At 45.5% G+C, this 18,145-nt stretch overlaps 1 protein-coding gene across 4 annotated transcripts in view; it reads right to left on the minus strand.

Annotated features, from left to right (window-relative positions):
* Positions 1-18,145, minus strand: part of LOC139533828 (bridge-like lipid transfer protein family member 3B) — a 50,391-nt gene that overhangs the window by 27,938 nt on the left and 4,308 nt on the right. For all 4 annotated transcript variants that reach the window (XM_071332248.1, XM_071332250.1, XM_071332249.1 and 1 more), the window contains exons 2-7: positions 11,008-11,170; positions 9,155-9,193; positions 6,295-6,386; positions 5,908-6,097; positions 5,669-5,809; positions 2,827-2,994 (exon numbers count right to left, since the gene is read on the minus strand). In XM_071332248.1, the coding sequence (XP_071188349.1) occupies positions 2,827-2,994; positions 5,669-5,809; positions 5,908-6,097; positions 6,295-6,386; positions 9,155-9,193; positions 11,008-11,170 (793 nt within the window). The remainder of the gene's footprint in view (positions 1-2,826; positions 2,995-5,668; positions 5,810-5,907; positions 6,098-6,294; positions 6,387-9,154; positions 9,194-11,007; positions 11,171-18,145) is intronic.

Here is an 18,145-nt window from a genome sequence, read left to right on the forward strand (position 1 = left end):
TCATTGGCAGCAGAGAACTGGAAGGAAAGGCGGCCAAAGGAGGAATTGGCTTTGGGGGTGACCAGTGAAATATACCTGCTGGAGCGTGTGTTACAAGTGGGTGCTGCTATGGTGACCAGTGAGCTGAGATAAGGTGGAGCTTTACCTAGCAAAGACTTACATATGACCTGGAGCCAGTGTGTTTGGCGACGAATATGTAGCGAGGCCCAGCCAACGACAGCATACAGGTCGCAGTTGTGGGTAGCATATGGGGCTTTGGTGACAAAACGGATGGCACTGTGATAGACTGCATCCAATTTGCTGAGTAGAGTGTTGGAGGCTATTTTGTAAATGACATCGCCGAAGTCGAGGATCGGTAGGAGAGTCCGTTTTACGAGGGTATGTTTGGCAGCATGAGTGAAGGATGATTTGTTGCGAAATAGGAAGCCGATTCCAGATTTAATTTTGGATTGGAGATGTTTAATGTGAGTCTGGAAGGAGAGTTTACAGTCTAACCAGACGCCTAGGTATTTGTAGTTGTCCACATATTCCAAGTCAGAACCGTCCAGAGTAGTGATGCTGGACGGGCGGGCAGCGATCGGTTGAAGAGCATGCATTTAGTTTTACTTGTATTTAAGAGCAGTTAGAGGCCACGGAAGGAGAGTTGTATGGCATTGAAGCTCATCTGGAGGTTAGTTAACACAGTGTCCAACGAAGAAGAAGTATACAGAATGGCGTCATCTGCGTAGAGGTGGATCAGAGAATCACCAGCAGCAAGAGCGACATCATTGATGTATACAGAGAAGAGAGTCAGCCAGAGAATTGAACCCTGCGGTACCCCCATAGACTGCAAGAGGTCCAGACAACAGGCCCGCCGATTTGACACACTGAACTCTATCTGAGAAGTAGTTGGTGAACCAGGCGAGGCAGTCATTTGAGAAACCAAGGCTGTTGAGTCTGCCGATAAGAATGTGGTAATTGACAGAGTCGAAAGCCTTGGCCAGGTCGATGAATACAGCTGCACAGTATTTTCTCTTATCGATGGCGGTTATATCGCTTAGGACCTTGAGTGTGGCTGAGGTGCACCCATGACCAGCTCGGAAACCAGATTGCATAGCGGAGAAGGTACGGTGGGATTTGAAATGGTCGGTGATCTGTTTGTTAACTTGGCTTTCGAAGACCTTAGAAAGGCAGGGTAGGATAGATATAGGTCTGTAACAGTTTGGGTCTAGAGTGTCTGCCCCTTTGAAGAGGGGAATAACCGCAGCAGCTTCCCAATCTTTGGGGATCTCAGACGATACGAAAGATGGTCGAACAGGCTAGCAATAGGGGTTGCAACAATTGCGGCGCATAATTTTAGAAAGAGAGGGTCCAGATTGTCTAGCCCGGCTGATTTGTAGGGGTCCAGATTTTGCAGCGCTTTCAGAACATCAGCTATCTGGATTTGGGTGAAGGAGAAATGGGGGAGGCTTGGATAAGTTGCTGTGGGGGGTTGAGGGCTGTTGACCGGGGTAGGTGTAGCCAGGCGGAAAGCATGGCCAGCCGTAGAAAAATGCTTACTGAAATTCTCAATTTTGGTGGATTTATCAGTGGTGACAGTGTTTCCTAGCCTCAGTGCAGTGGGCAGCTGGGAGGAGGTGCTCTTATTCTTCATGGACTTTACAGTGTCCCAAAACTTTTTGGAGTTTGTGCTACAGGATGCAAATTTCTGTTTGAAAAAACAAACCTTTCGCTTTCCCAAATGCCTGTGTGTATTGGTTCCTAACTTCCCTGAAAAGTTGCATATCGCGGGGGCTATTCGATGCTAATGCAGTACGCCACTCGATGGTGTCAGAGGCCAAAAAAATGGTCAAAGACTCCAGTCACCGAAGTCATAGACTGTTCTCTCTGCTACACGCACGGCAAGCAGTACAGGAGCACTAAGTCCAGGTCCAAAAGACTCCTTAACAGCTTCTACCCCCAAGCCATAAGACTGCTGAACAATTAATCAAATGGCCACCTGGACTATTTACATAGTGAAAAACAAAGGGGTCGTCAAACTCGACTAACCTGTACACCCGCACATTGACTCAGTACCGGTACCCCCTGTATATAGCCTCGGAATTAATATTTTATTGTTTTACTAAATAAACAAAAGTTAAAAATAAAGTAAATATTTTCTTAACTATTTCTTGAACTACATTGTTGGTTAAGGGCTTGTAAGTAAGCATTTCACGATAAGGTCTACACCTGTTGTATTTGGCACAGACACAAATTGATAAGATTTTTATCAGCGAAGGAGTGTGCAGTGCTCATCATTCTCACCAGCAGATGGCATAGCCTGCCACATGTAGGTCAGAATGCTCAAAGCCCAGTTTGAGCCAGTACATGAATAATGGAGCGAGAGAGCAGCGAGCGAGAGAGCAGGGAGCGAGAGAGCAGGGAGCGAGAGAGCAGGGAGCGAGAGAGCAGGGAGCGAGAGAGCAGGGAGTGAGAGGCCATATGGCAGAGGGACCGCACAGAGAGAACCAAACATCCTTTCCTGGAGCACAAGGACTAATTACCAGACCATAACAGAGCGAGAGAGATGGGGGGGGAAGAAAGAGGGAGGGAGAGAAAGATTTTGGCATCTACTCTAAGTGTGGACAGAAGGTTACACGACTGGGGCAAATCATTTCTCCACTGTAAGTCTGTCTGACAGAGGAGTGACTGAGCTCATAGCTAGCTGCTTCAGTTAAGTAAGTGTGTGTGTATGTGTCTGCCTACCTGTGTGCGTTTCCTGGCCTGTGTGCGCACGTGTGTGTCTACCTGCCTACGTGAGTGAGCGTGTGTGTGTCCTTGCCTACGTGCGCCTGCATACGTGTGTACCTGGTCCTCGGTGGCCATGCTCTTCCTCTGCTGAGCAGACTTGTCCATGGCCTCGCTGAGTGACTTGGCGTACTGGACCATGGCTTTGAGCTGGGAGTCAGTCAGCACCCACAGCAGGTCATCTAGGATCAGGATCAGCTTAGAGGCCACCACTTTACAGTCCTTGGACTGGAGATAAACACAATCTACATAGATTATTACATACAAAAGACATTAATACTCATTACAAAAGACAAACATTAATACTCATTATATATAGACCACACACACACACACACACACCACATGCTTAATACATACAGGATACGGACACACCACATTTCAGTCCTTCATCTGAAGATACACACATTACTTCTTGTGTTGAACCAAAACAGTGTTATTCAAAAGGTGCATTCATCAATGGGTGATCTAATAAAAGTCATCAGACTAGAGAAAACAGACACTCCATATCCATGACTGACTGACTGGAGAAAACAGACACTCCATATCCATGACTGACTGACTGACTGGAGAAAACAGACACTCCATATCCATGACTGACTGACTGGAGAAAACAGACACTCCATATCCATGACTGACTGACTGGAGAAAACAGACACTCCATATCCATGACTGACTGACTGGAGAAAACAGACACTCCATATCCATGACTGACTGACTGACTGGAGAAAACAGACACTCCATATCCATGACTGACTGACTGACTGGAGAAAACAGACACTCCATATCCATGACTGACTGACTGACTGGAGAAAACAGACACTCCATATCCATGACTGACTGACTGGAGAAAACAGACACTCCATATCCATGACTGACTGACTGGAGAAAACAGACACTCCATATCCATGACTGACTGGAGAAAACAGACACTCCATATCCATGACTGACTGACTGACTGGAGAAAACAGACACTCCATATCCATGACTGACTGACTGGAGAAAACAGACACTCCATATCCATGACTGACTGACTGACTGGAGAAAACAGACACTCCATATCCATGACTGACTGACTGACTGGAGAAAACAGACACTCCATATCCATGGCTGACTGACTGACTGACTGACTGACTGACTGACTGGAGAAAACAGACACTCCATATCCATGGCTGACTGACTGACTGACTGGAGAAAACAGACACTCCATATCCATGACTGACTGACTGATGAAAACAGACACTCCATATCCATGGCTGACTGACTGGAGAAAACAGACACTCCATATCCATGACTGACTGACTGACTGAAAACAGACACTCCATATCCATGGCTGACTGACTGGAGAAAACAGACACTCCATATCCATGACTGACTGACTGACTGAAAACAGACACTCCATATCCATGACTGACTGACTGGAGAAAACAGACACTCCATATCCATGGCTGACTGACTGGAGAAAACAGACACTCCATATCCATGACTGACTGACTGACTGAAAACAGACACTCCATATCCATGGCTGACTGACTGGAGAAAACAGACACTCCATATCCATGGCTGACTGACTGGAGAAAACAGACACTCCATATCCATGACTGACTGACTGACTGGAGAAAACAGACACTCCATATCCATGACTGACTGACTGACTGAAAACAGACACTCCATATCCATGGCTGACTGACTGATGAAAACAGACACTCCATATCCATGACTGACTGACTGACTGAAAACAGACACTCCATATCCATGGCTGACTGACTGGAGAAAACAGACACTCCATATCCATGGCTGACTGACTGACTGACTGGAGAAAACAGACATTCCATATCCATGACTGACTGACTGATGAAAACAGACACTCCATATCCATGACTGACTGGAGAAAACAGACACTCCATATCCATGGCTGACTGATTGACTGACTGACTGGAGAAAACAGACACTCCATATCCATGGCTGACTGATTGACTGACTGACTGGAGAAAACAGACACTCCATATCCATGGCTGACTGATTGACTGACTGACTGGAGAAAACAGACACTCCATATCCATGGCTGACTGATTGACTGACTGGAGAAAACAGACACTCCATATCCATGGCTGACTGATTGACTGACTGGAGAAAACAGACACTCCATATCCATGGCTGACTGATTGACTGACTGACTGGAGAAAACAGACACTCCATATCCATGACTGACTGGAGAAAGTACATACTCAGCACACAGTCATCTGGTACATCTTTGTTTTCACACACACAGACAAAGGAGTGTGCATACAACCCACACACACTTATCTGTTTAAACACACAGTGGCTGCAGGGATTGCTGGTGTGTGAGATAAAGATCTGTTTACTGAAGCTGATTCTGCAGGCTGTTGGCCCACAGTGTTCTCTATTCTATTAGACCAAGGACTGTTCTGAGTGCGTGTGTGACTGCGCCGTGTGTGTGTGTGTCGTACCCGTCTCTTGAGAGCAACTGATCTTGGACTGGTTGGTGATGAGGCGGATGTGTGTGCGTGTGACTGTGTCGTATGTGTAGTGTGTGTCCTACCAGTCTCTTCAGAGTGCCACTGATTTCGGGTCAGTGTGTATCAGTGTGCGCGTCCTACCGGCCTCTTCAGAGTGACATCTAATCTTGGACTGGTTGGTGATGAGGCGGATGTGTGTGCGTGTGACTGTGTCGTATGTGTAGTGTGTGTCCTACCAGTCTCTTCAGAGTGCCACTGATTTCGGGTCAGTGTGTATCAGTGTGCGCGTCCTACCGGCCTCTTCAGAGTGACATCTAATCTTGGACTGGTTGGTGATGAGGTGGGTGTGTGTGTGTGTGTTTGCACCCAAGTGTGTGTATGTTTCCTTGCCCGCATGTCTGCATGTGTGTGGCGTATTGTACCCGTCTCTTCAGGGTGACTCTGATCTTGGACTGGTTGGTGATCAGGCGGATGGGGGCACTCAGCATCTCGTTCTGGGCACTCTGGATGGCGTCTGCCTCGATGCGGATCATCTGCCAGCTGATCTCCTTAAACGTCAGGATCTGAGGGACGCACAGGTAGCCATGGTTACACACACACACACATTGGGTTACCGTGGTTACACACACTTCCATGCCATGTGTGTATGCAGTGCACCCACCTCTCCTCTGTGTGGGTCCTGTATGCGTGTGAAGCGGAGGTCTGACAGGCTCCAGCTGGTGTTGACAGAGTAGACCTGCAGCTGGCTCAACTCAAAGGAGGCGTTGAACGCCTTGGCACTGATCTTCACCACGATGGAGTTGATGGACAGAGAGATGCCCTCCACCACCTTCTCAGCAAAGCCATACTCACTGGGGGAGTGGGGGAAGAGGAGGAGGTAGGCAATTGAAGGCTGGATTTGGATGAACTGAATGCAGGTGTTTTTTAGTAAAGTATTTTTCAGCCCCATCGCACGTGAACAGACAGACAGACACCATACACTTACTCACTCATGCACACACAACTACCCTCTGAAAGGGGGGGGGAGAAAAAGAGAGCCAGCTCCCACCTTTGCCCCGAGGCCGTTGCTATGGGAGATGGGCCGTTGGGAGGGCGGGGCTCATCACAGGTGCTCATCTCCATTACCACCTTGTCCAGGGTCTGGGAGACAGAGATGCAGACGATTACTACACACACACACCAGGGCTAGACATTAACGGTTGTCTGCTTGCCCGTGCAAGTAAAAAAAATTGTCGGACATGAAGAACATAGATTAAGTTGGAATGGACAAGAAAAGAAAAAAAGGTTTGTGATTTTTGCAGAATGAGGCTACTCCCATCAGAAGTGGATGAGTGTCATCCAGATACAGTGTGTAGCACACTGGCCTCAATCTCTGCAGAGCACATCAGAGGAGAATTATTGTAGGCCTTTATTGACAGGCATGTGCGGTCTTTCAATAACAGTCACGAGATGTGTTTTTGAGATCAAAGCGAACATACCCGTTTTTGCACATTTGTTGATATTTATTGCTAATTAATGATTTATTTGCCCAGTTATAGCTCATTTTTTGTCAGCAATGCAAATCCTAGAAAAGTCATGGTGTTCACATCACTTGCGTGTGCCAGTGGGCCATTGCCAGAGGGGGGAGAGAGAGAGGCATTTGTGCAGCAGGTAAAATAATAACAGTGTAGTTTGTCTGGTTAACTATACTGAACAAAAATATAAAAGGCAAGATGCAACAATCAGGAAATTAGTCAACTGAAATAAATTCATTAGGTCCTAATCTATGGATTTCACATGACTGGGCAGGGGCAGAGCCATGGGTGGGGATAGGCCCGCCCATTGGGAAGCCAGGCCCAGCCAATCAGAATGAGTTTTTCCAAACAAAATGGCTTTATTACAGGCAGACGATCCCACAGGTGAAGAACCCGGATGTGGAGGTCCTGGGCTGGCGTGGTTACACGTGGTCTGAGGTTGTGAGGCCGGTTGGAAGTACTGCCAAATTCTCTAAAACGATGTTGAAGGCAGCTTATGGTATGGAAATGAACAGTCAATTCTCTGCCAACAGCTCTGGTGGACATTCCTGCAGTCAACATGCCAATTGTACGCTCCCTCAAAACTTAAGACATCTGTGGCCTTTTATTGTCCCTAGCAAAAGGTGCACCTGTGTAATGAGCATGCTGTTAATCAGCTTCTTGATATGCAAAGGAGAAATGCTCACTAACAGGGATGTAAAAATGTATACTTTTTTTCAGCTCATGAAACCAACACTTAACATGTTGTTTATATTTTTGTTCAGTGTAGATGGCCAATTCAAAACATATTGTAGTTGGTCTGGTTATCTCGCTAGTTAGCTATTAGCATGTATTAAATGTCATTGTCATGTCCGATGTCCTAAAATAACTTTCCACCGGCACTTGTGTATAACCGCAAATGGCCGACACACAGTTGATACAGGTGCATAGTTGATGAAACCAGTGCTGCATACTCCAAGTGAAAAACAGTCACAAACGCACAATTTTAAATATATATTCTTAGAATAGCCTAATTGACAAGTAACTACTCTGTCAAGATCTCCCCTCAATACTGAATATTTTTGCCTTATAAATAGATAAACATCTTAGTTAAGTACCTTGCCCACCTCAGCCATTTGATCCCTGGTTTATTGAATGAGGGAATTATTTTATAGACATAAAAAGTATTTGGTTGTAATTGTAACGTTGCAGGATGGGCCAACCATCCTCCAGGAGATTCCAAGAGAGCTACTGGGTGTGCAGGCTTTTGGTCCAGCCCTACTCGAACACAACCCTATGTAAAAATATCTGCTGCTCAACAGGACCTTGATAAGCTGACTCTGGTGTTTGAACAGGGTTGGATCAAAAGCCTGCACACCGGCCTCCCGAGTGGCGCAGTGGTCTAAGGCACTGCATGGCAGTGCTAGGTGCGTCACTAGAGACCCGGGTTCAATCCCGGGCTGTATTACAACCGGCCGTGATCGGAAGTCCCATGGGGGGGGGTCATGTTTCGGGGGGACGCATGACTCGACCTTCGCCTCCCGAGCACGTTGGGGAGTTGCAGCAATGAGACAAAATCAAAATTGGGGAGAAAAAAGGGGAAACATTTTTGTTCTAAACAAACTGCACTCCCAGTAGCTCTCCAGGTGGAGGGTTGACGGAGCACGTGTTTTATACAGTAGCTCTCCAGGTGGAGGGTTGACGGAGCACATGTTTTATACAGTAGCTCTCCAGGTGGAGGGTTGACGGAGCACGTGTTTTATACAGTAGCTCTCCAGGTGGAGGGTTGACGGAGACCGTGTTTTATACAGTAGCTCTCCACGTGGAGGGTTGACGGAGCACGTGTTTTATACAGTAGCTCTCCAGGTGGAGGGTTGACGGAGAACGTGTTTTATACAGTAGCTCTCCAGGTGGAGGGTTGACGGAGCACGTGTTTTATACAGTAGCTCTCCAGATGGAGGGTTGACGGAGCACATGTTTTATACAGTAGCTCTCCAGGTGGAGGGTTGACGGAGCACGTGTTTCATAGAGTAGCTCTCCAGATGGAGGGTTGACGGAGCACGTGTTTTATACAGTAGCTCTCCAGATGGAGGGTTGACGGAGCACGTGTTTTATACAGTAGGCTATCAGGGCAGTATTTTACTTTGTGGGGAGTTAAGTGCCTAGCTCAAGGCCACAACGGCAGGAGATGGTGTATAATACATGGGATCAGAGAGCAGCAGCCTTCCATTGTCAATACCAGTGATAATAATGAAGGTTATTTTGTTTCCTTGCGTCATACAACACAATCCTCAGTCACCTTATTTGCCCATGATGTTACATGCCTTTTTTTTTTTTTTAGGGGGGGGGGGGGGGGGACAAGTGGCTAAAACAGTTGTAACGTGTCAGCAATAGGGGGAAGAGGGCGGGACTTACCAGAGAGATGGGGTGGGTCTTCAGCTTGGTCCATGGGATCTGTCAATGAAGACAAGGAATTAGAGTCAGCCAGTCAAGCTCAGATAAGTGACAGTAATATTGGTTCAATATCATACACCTGCAATCTAGTAGGCCCAACAACATGGGCACAGCCAAAATATGATCATATTTTCTTGTATTTAACCTATGTGCTAAATAGTCCCATATTCCTTATATATTTTTCTGAAATACATATGAATGTGTCTATTCCTGAAATAAATGTAATCGCTGTGAATGTAAATCAGCTGAAATTAATGGAATTGGGCCGTTCCAAGAGAAAAAATCAAGGAGACAGTCTAGAGAAGCAGTCAGAGTGCCAGCACATTCCACTCCTCCCCAAACTACACGAATCCCTCTGAGCGGACCCTCTTAATCATGCCCGTGTCAAATCAAATAGCTTTTACGCCAAAGAGTAATCTGCAGATTTGGGCATGTTCATCTTCCCCCACAACGAGTGACTCCCCGTTAAAAGGCTATAAACACTGAAATAAATATTTAGATAAGTGGCGCTAATTGAATTACTACACTAAAACTGTATTTGACTTCTTCAGTCATTGTACTGAAATGGTTTAGCAGAGCCTGCACCTGTAGGTGAGGTTGGAGCAGAGATTTAGACAAGGAAATTAACAGTTTTTGGGTGCCTGAGTTGTGGGTTTGTGTGTGTCCGCTCCAATGAGGATGGGCATGTGTATTGTAACAGAAGATGGTGTGCGCAACTGTATGCGTGTTGGCATCTAAATCAGACAGGCTATAGAAGAGATCACTCTCTCTAAGAGTTAGAGGAGTTAAACTACAGCTGGGGGACCCACACACCCTCTTTTTCTCTCTAGATCAGTGGGAGCTATGAGCTGCAGGTTCCGCTTGGCCCAAGCCCACCCCGGCTAAGTGAGCCAAGCCCACTATTTCACTGTTCCTATTGGCTAGATGACCAGAACTCTGTGACGCACTGGCAAAACGCCAAGGACTAACGTGGTGGCCTCTAAGCTGATCCTGATCCAAGATGACCTGCTGACTGACTCCCAGCTCAAAGCCATGGTCCAGTACGCCAAGTCACTCAGCGAGGCCATGGACAAGTCTGCTCAGCAGAGGAAGAGCATGGCCACCGAGGACCAGGTACACAGACGCGCATGCAAGCACGCATTACCTCAATGATTGGGCCATTACGACTGCAGCATTGCACCAAGGACAATGCACAGCGAGTGTGACACATCAATAAAGCTAAGTTAGTGACACTCAATGGGCCTCGTCTAGGAAAACAGCCAGACAGACTTAACTTAAGGCAATTTCAGAAGACAAAACTTTATCCTTTCACAGTTTCATCGCTGGGCGGCTCCCCACTCTACTTGTTAGAATATATTGCCTGCTATGTAAAAGGGAAGGTCATGAGACAGGGATAAGATGAAGTTTCGAGACAGCAGAGATAAAATACAAGAGAGAATCATTAGCGCAAAGAAAACAGAGGGGGTTTCAGAAGAGGAAGGAGAATGCTGGTAGTAGAGACCTGAGTAACAGAGTTTGTTGTTATGCTCCAGGGAGTGTCAGATGATGTGCGCATACAGACATTCACACACACAGTTCCTCTCAGTGCACTTCTATATCCACCGCTATCATTACGATGGAGACAAGAGAGAATGAAAGAGAGTGGGAGAGAGTGAGATTGGGGGTGAGAGAGGGGGGTGGGCAGGGGGAGAGAGATGAGGTAGCAGACAGTAAAATTGAAATATGGACTAAGATGGTGGGGTCCATCTGAGGAGCGGGACAAAGGGCGAAAGCACTGCCCAGAGTGCAGGTGTGTGTGTCTCCCTCTCTCTTACCCGGATGGCAGCCTTGTTGCAGCCCACTTTGTTGATGGCCAGCCAGGTGGGCAGGTCCAACATGCTCTGCAGAACCTCCTCATCCAGCTCCAGGTTGGTGAGCTGGCCCTCGCCCTTCAACGTGCTCAGGTTGATCTTGTCTGGGGACAGGTTCTTAGCAAACCTGCAGGGGGAGGAGGAAGGAGAGGGGAAAATTAGTATTGTTGTTATTCATTCAACATCAAGGAAAGAAGCCCTTAACATACATCATCATCATAACTACAAATACAAGACACCCTTGCTTTTGAGAGGGAGAGACTAAGCTTAAGATAGGAGAGAGAATTGCATTTAACCTTTCTTTATTGGCACAATTCATTAGAGTACAGTCCCCCTCTCTCCCTCACCACCAGGGAGAAGAGAGAAAAATAAAGGCAGTTGGCACACAGTTCGGACACTCATCGGACAAGAAAGATAATGGACAAGGAAAGAAAGACAGAAGAGAGAGGGATAGTCTAGAAGAGACAAGGGAGCCAACCAAATCAGCCTGTTAAAAGTGGTGAGCAAACTTTTGGATTTTTTTTGTTGATCAATTAAAGTTATTTTACAGAAAACTAATTAACAACAGACTTTCTGCATGCTTATTGGGAAGGGCACTCAACATGCTCGGCACTGACAAATGACTGATGTTTAGCTGAAAGAAATTGATATTAAGAAGATAGTGGGAACTGTTTTGTTAGACTTCAGTGCAGCTTTTGATGTCATTGATCATAATCTATTGCTGAAAAAAACGTAGGTGTTATGGATTTGCATCATCTGCCTTATTATGGACTGAGAGTTACCTATTTAATAAAACTCAGAGGGTTTTCGTTAATGGAAGCGGTGTACCGCAGGGCAGCCTGCTGGGCCATTGTTTTCTGTTTTTACAAATGACCTTCCACTGACCTTGAATAAGGCCTGTGTGTCAATGTACGATGACGACTCAACAGTATACACATCGGCTACAACAGTAAAATAAATAACTGACACTCTTAACATTGATCTCCAGTCAGTTTTAGAATTGGTAACTAGCAATAGGCTGGTGCTAAATATCAAAACTAAAAGCATAATTTTGGGGAGAAATTACTCTCTCAACGCTAAACCTTGTTTAAATCTATTATTGAATAATGTGGCTATTGAGCAAGTTGAGGAGACTAAACTGCTGGATGTAACCCTAGATAGCAAGCTTTCATGGTCAAAACAGACTCAATGGTTGCTAAAATGAGAAGAGGTCTGTCCAGACAGATCCTACAGGCCCTAGTTTTGTTGCACCTTGACTACTGCCCAGCTGTGTGGTCATGTGTGGCAAAGGACATAGATAAATTGCAGTTGATTCAGACCAAAGCAGCACGTATCGCACTTAGATGTACACGGAGGGTGAATGTCAGTAACATGCACGTCAATCTCTCCTGCCTCAAAATTGAGGATAGATTGACTGCATCACTATTGGTCTTTGTGTGAGGTGTGATGTGTTGAAGGTACCGAACTGTCTGTTCATGCAGTTGGCACACAGTTTGGACACTCATCGGTACAACACAAGACATGCAATCAGGTCTCTTCAAAGTCCCCAGGTCCAGAACAGAGGCTGGGAAACGCAGTGTTAAATAGTCATGACTACATGGAACTCTGCCACCCCAGGTAACTCAAGCTAGGATTAAAAACAGATAAAAATAACACCTAACTGCACAAAGGGGCCTGTGGAGAGACAACCATTTTTTATATACATCTCTTGAATTGTAATTTGCACTGTACTATGTATTAGACCTAGATATTGTGCATATACTGATATGTAGGCTAGGTGGGATGTTTTAAATGTATGTATTTCAGTCCTTGACTAATAATGTTCTGTACTAGGTCATGTTTCATGTGGACCCCAGGAAGAGTAGCTGTTGCTTTTTCAGCGGCTAATGGGGATCCTAATAAATACCAGTACCCAGAGGAGGCCAGATAGTAAAACAGAGAGAGATGAGGTAGGCCTATAGGCCTGTTATGGAACATTATAGAGTTCTGCTGAAAGTCAAATTACAGACTTGGAAAAGAGGGAGACAGTGACATGTCTGCTGCCTCTTAAAACAACCGTACTCACGGGTGTGTGTGAACTTTGGGGTCACACTGTCTGAACTGTAAGGGTTTCCCAACTCGTATCTTTCATCAGAGGTAGCACAGCCAATGAGTGTGTGTCCTGGGTGCGCATGGGTGGGTTCCATCGCTAGGACCCGCTCAAAGCTCCAACACACACTGTGCCCATGACCTTGTGCCATAGTCCCTAGACTCCCTAACACAGTTTGTGGTTAGTAGTTAGCCAAACACCCACATACCAGGCAAAAGGTCATTGTCTTAATTACTGTTTACAGATAAAGAATTCCCAGTAACTCAGACAGATTTTATCAATCCACATTACACACAACAACCTGTGTGTGTCCGTACACCACAAGTGTGTGTGTGTCCATATACAGCCTGTTTGACTACGTTAACTCTCATTTTATCGATCTACATTACACCACAACCTAAGCACGACGACACACTGTCAACACACACACAAATGTTATTGAAGCAGACTGCCACAGTTTGACTGCTGTAATCTTGTTAGCTACCTGGTTGGCAGGCAGCTAATCTGACACAGATAGATCGAAGCACCATGCTCTTAAATAGGACTAGATCTAAAAGCTCCCAACTGTGCTGCAACATTCAGCCAATATTTAAATAACATCCTTTAACCAATATTTTAATAACCGCTAGACAGATTCACAACTCTGATACAACCGATGGCCTGGTAACTTATATAGCATGATTAATTTGTCCCACATCATAACCCATAGGCTATACCATATTGAAGACAATAAGATGAAGTAACCCTTACACGCTGATCTGAGGTCAGATTTCACGCTTCATCCAACTGTTGAGGTTAGGATTGGGGAGGGTAAGTTGATCCTAGATCTGTGATTTGGGGCAGCAACTCCCTTTCTAGTAAATTATTCATCTAGTCAAGACTCTCAGCAGAGCGTGCGGAGCAGAGGGACAGTGTGAACGGGCACACGCACACGAGAGAGAGAGCTCTGGTACAGCGAACTCTTATACTTCGATCAGTTGTGTTGCTGACTGTGGCCATAAGGAAGTTGCAAGATCCGATCAACTTCTCTGGCCTATCGCACTCACTCCCACACAGAATGACTGGAAACAGCTCATTAAACTTCCCCTGTACCTACCTCATTCCTGATCAAGCTTTTGTTTAGGTAGTTCCCTTATATGGGATAACCTTTCTAGGAGATATTTTTGAGCTTTTTCTAATGTAGGTTACTTTTCTGCCGACTGGGTTCTACAGTCGTGGCCAAAAGTTGAGAATGACACAAATATTAATTTTCAAAGTCTGCTGCCTCAGTTTGTATGATGGCAATTTGCATATACTCCAGAATGTTATGAAGAGTGATCAGATGAAATTGCAATTAATTGCAAAGTCCCTCATTGCCATGCAAATGAACTGAATCCCCAAAAAACATTTCCACTGCATTTCAGACATGCCACAAAAGGACCAGCTGACATGTCAGTGATTCTCTCGTTAACACAGGTGTGAGTGTTGACGAGGACAAGGCTGGAGATCACTCTGTCATGCTGATTGAGTTTGAATAACAGACTGGAAGCTTCAAAAGGAGGGTGGTGCTTGGAATCATTGTTCTTCCTCTGTCAATCATGGTTACCTGCAAGGAAACACGTGCCGTCATCATTGCTTTGCACAAAAAGGGCTTCACAGGCAAGGATATTGCTGCCAGTAAGATTGCACCTAAATTAACCATTTATCGGATCATCAAGAACTTCAAGGAGAGCAGTTCAATTGTTGTGAAGCCTTCAGGGCGCCCAAGAAAGTCCAGCAAGCGCCAGGACCGTCTCCTAAAGTTGATTCAGCTGCAGGATCAGGGCACCACCAGTACAGTGCTTGCTCGGGAATGGCAGCAGGCAGGTGTGAGTGCATCTGCACGCACAGTGAGGCTAAGACTTTTGGAGGATGGCCTGGTGTCAAGAATGGCAGCAACAGAAGCCACTTCTCTCCAGGAAAAACATCAGGGACAGACTGATATTCTGCAAAAGGTACAGGGATTGGACTGCTGAGGACTGGGGTAAAGTGATTTTTTCTGATGAATCCCCTTTCCGATTGTTTGGGGCAGCCGGAAAAAAGCTTGTCCGGAGAAGACAAGGTGAGCGCCACCATCAGTCCTGTGTCATACCAGCAGTAAAGTATCCTGAGAACATTCATGTGTGGGGTTGCTTCTCAGCCAAGGGGAGTGGGATCACTCACAATTTGCCTAAGAACACAGCCATGAATAAAGAATGGTACCAACACATCCTCCAAGAGCAACTTCTCCCAACCATCCAGGAACAGTTTGGTGACGAACAATGCCTTTTCCAGCATGATGGAGCACCTTGCCATAAGGCAAAAGTGATAACTAAGTGGCTCGGGGAACAAAACATCGATATTTTGGATCCATGGCCAGGAAACTCCCCAGACCTTAATCCCATTGAGAACTTGTGGTCAATCCTCAAGAGGCGGGTGGACAAACAAAACCCCACAAATTCTGACAAACTCCAAGCATTGATTATGCAAGAATGGGCTGCCATCAGTCAGGATGTGGCCCAGAAGTTAATTGACAGCATGCCAGGGCAGATTGCAGAGGTCTTGAAAAAGAAGGGTCAACACTGCAAATATTGACTCTTGCATCAACTTCATGTAATTGTCAATAAAAGCCTTTGACACTTATGACATGCTTGTAATTATACTTCAGTATTCCATAGTAACATCTGACAAAAATATCTAAAGATACTGAAGCAGCAAACTTTGTGGAAATTAATATTTGTGTCATTCTCAAAACTTTTGGCCACGACTGTAGATGTTCCATGACTAAATTGTGTGCTGATCTTTGTTGGCTGTTTTGTTCAGTCTCAAATGGGACAAAAAATTATTAGAAGACAGTAAAAATACCCTAAAACATTGTTAGAATCTGCCCTAGAGTAGAGGTATTAAATAAATTATTTTACAACAGAAGTTGAAGGAGACTAACTGGATTGAGGTGGATGATTAGGTGGCTGAGGTATTAGGCGAGGCCAGGTTAAATTAAGCCAAGGCACCAGGGTTAACACCCATACACCTCATTTATATTAGCATGATTCACCCACTCTTCACCGTCATAGCTGGTGTGTGTTTGTCTGTATTACACACACAACTTTTGGCCATGGTCTCTACAGGTTTTGTAATTCGGGCCTGTAAGGCTAACCTTCTCCCTGCCTCCATCAGAGCCATAAATATTACATTGCTCCGGGGCCCTGTGTGTGCGCCATTCGGTTGGCCACACGGTTCGTTGCTGATGTGTGTATTGTCGTCGGACCCACAGGAGATCCCCCACCTTTGACTGACTCAATCTAAACAAGGGATGACAAGGTCACTTTGTCTGGCGCAACCTTCCTCAGGATACAGACACACATTTGGGTTATTCTTTGAGGGATAAACCAGTCGCCTGGCAGAACTTATTCAATTCAGTAGTCTCTGCAAAGATAGAAAGTGTGTGTGCGCGCGTGAGTCCATTCTTCAGATTAAATTAGAAAATCAACTTGATTAGATGAACCTATGATCTAACTGCAGATGATCTGTTTCTGTTCTCACAACTCACTGGAAATAGACCAATGAAACCTGCCCTGGTGCTGGAGTAATGGCCTTGATTTTATTAAGCCTAAGTACAACGCTTGTGTCCAATCTGACAACACGGTCTTCATTGAGTTGGCGTGTGTGCTCCTAACGATGTCTTTACTCTATTAAACATGTGGCCATTATCACAACACTGCCTTCTGTTAGTGTTTTCCTATCGTTTCAGAGTCTATTCCATGAAGTGGACTAGTATATTGGATATTGTTCACCTATCACCATTTTAGCACTATTGGTTAGAGCCTGTAAGTAAGCATTTCACTGTAAGGTCGACTACAGCGCACGTGACACAAACTGATTTGATAGTGGCGCGTCCATTTTGAAAACACTGTCTTAAGTCTTCTAGTTAATGTCCTTATATCATGTGTTCCAATTGGTTTCTTCTTAACTATCAAGTACACTAGCATCCATTTTGGATAAACTATTTTCTATGAGTTATTGTGGAGAAAATAGGCCTTATTTCTTTATTGCAAATGACGCCCAAGTCTTTAAGCTAGTAAAGTAGACCTAACTCCACAAAGGCTGTGTGTTAAACGGTTTCCCTTCGAGAAGCAACTCATTCCATTAGTCACTTTTGTTTCCTGTGTTGCTTTTGACTGAGCCTGCAAAGCTGGTTAGCACAAGCAGGTTTGAATGAATAAGGAAATAACTGAATTGCAAAACTTCAGCACCTTTTTCCCAAAGCATGTTCCTCACTGTCATTTTTGGAATGTTCTTAGATTAAAACACTCTTCCTAGCCAGCCCCTTTCCGTCTTCTCTCTCCGACTCTGACCCTGTAGTTAATATTTTTATTTAGCGGCTGTGTGTGTCACAGTGTGTGTGTAGGTATTCCTCCATCTATCATCCACCCATCAGTCCAGTCACATTCCTGCACGCATCATCAAGCCGTGCCACAGAGACCAATAGTTGAATCAAATGTGTTAGTGCTGGGCTAGAACAAAAATGTTCACCAACAGTTAGGGTCCCCTAGGAATGAAATGTTGAGGAGTAACACTGACATAGCCTGCCAGACAGAGGAGAAGATAAGATGTAAAGAGAAAGAGATGGACAGATACATCGAGAGAAAGACAGACGGGGCTAGAGCTGAGCATGTGACTGAAGCAACGTTGACACCTGATCACAGTGAGCCTCAGTAGAATGAATATTTAACAGCACAGGCCAGGGCTCCCAGACGCACTCAATACTGACTGGACAACACACACACACACACACACACACACCTCTGTGTGTGTTTTCTTTAAGGTCACATCAGTGTGTGTGTGTGTGTGTTGTTTATGCGTGCACGTTTAAGAGTCTCTGCGTGTGTGTGCATGTAACCCCAGACCCTGCTATGTCTGGCCCTGGTCGTCGATACCTGAGCCTATTGGTTTAATGGGGAGAGGGACATCATCAACTCACCCTTGGGACCACCTGAGAGCAGCACACTGTTGGTG

This window comes from Salvelinus alpinus, chromosome 11 (assembly GCF_045679555.1).
Source record: "Salvelinus alpinus chromosome 11, SLU_Salpinus.1, whole genome shotgun sequence".
Lineage (NCBI taxonomy): Eukaryota > Metazoa > Chordata > Actinopteri > Salmoniformes > Salmonidae > Salvelinus > Salvelinus alpinus.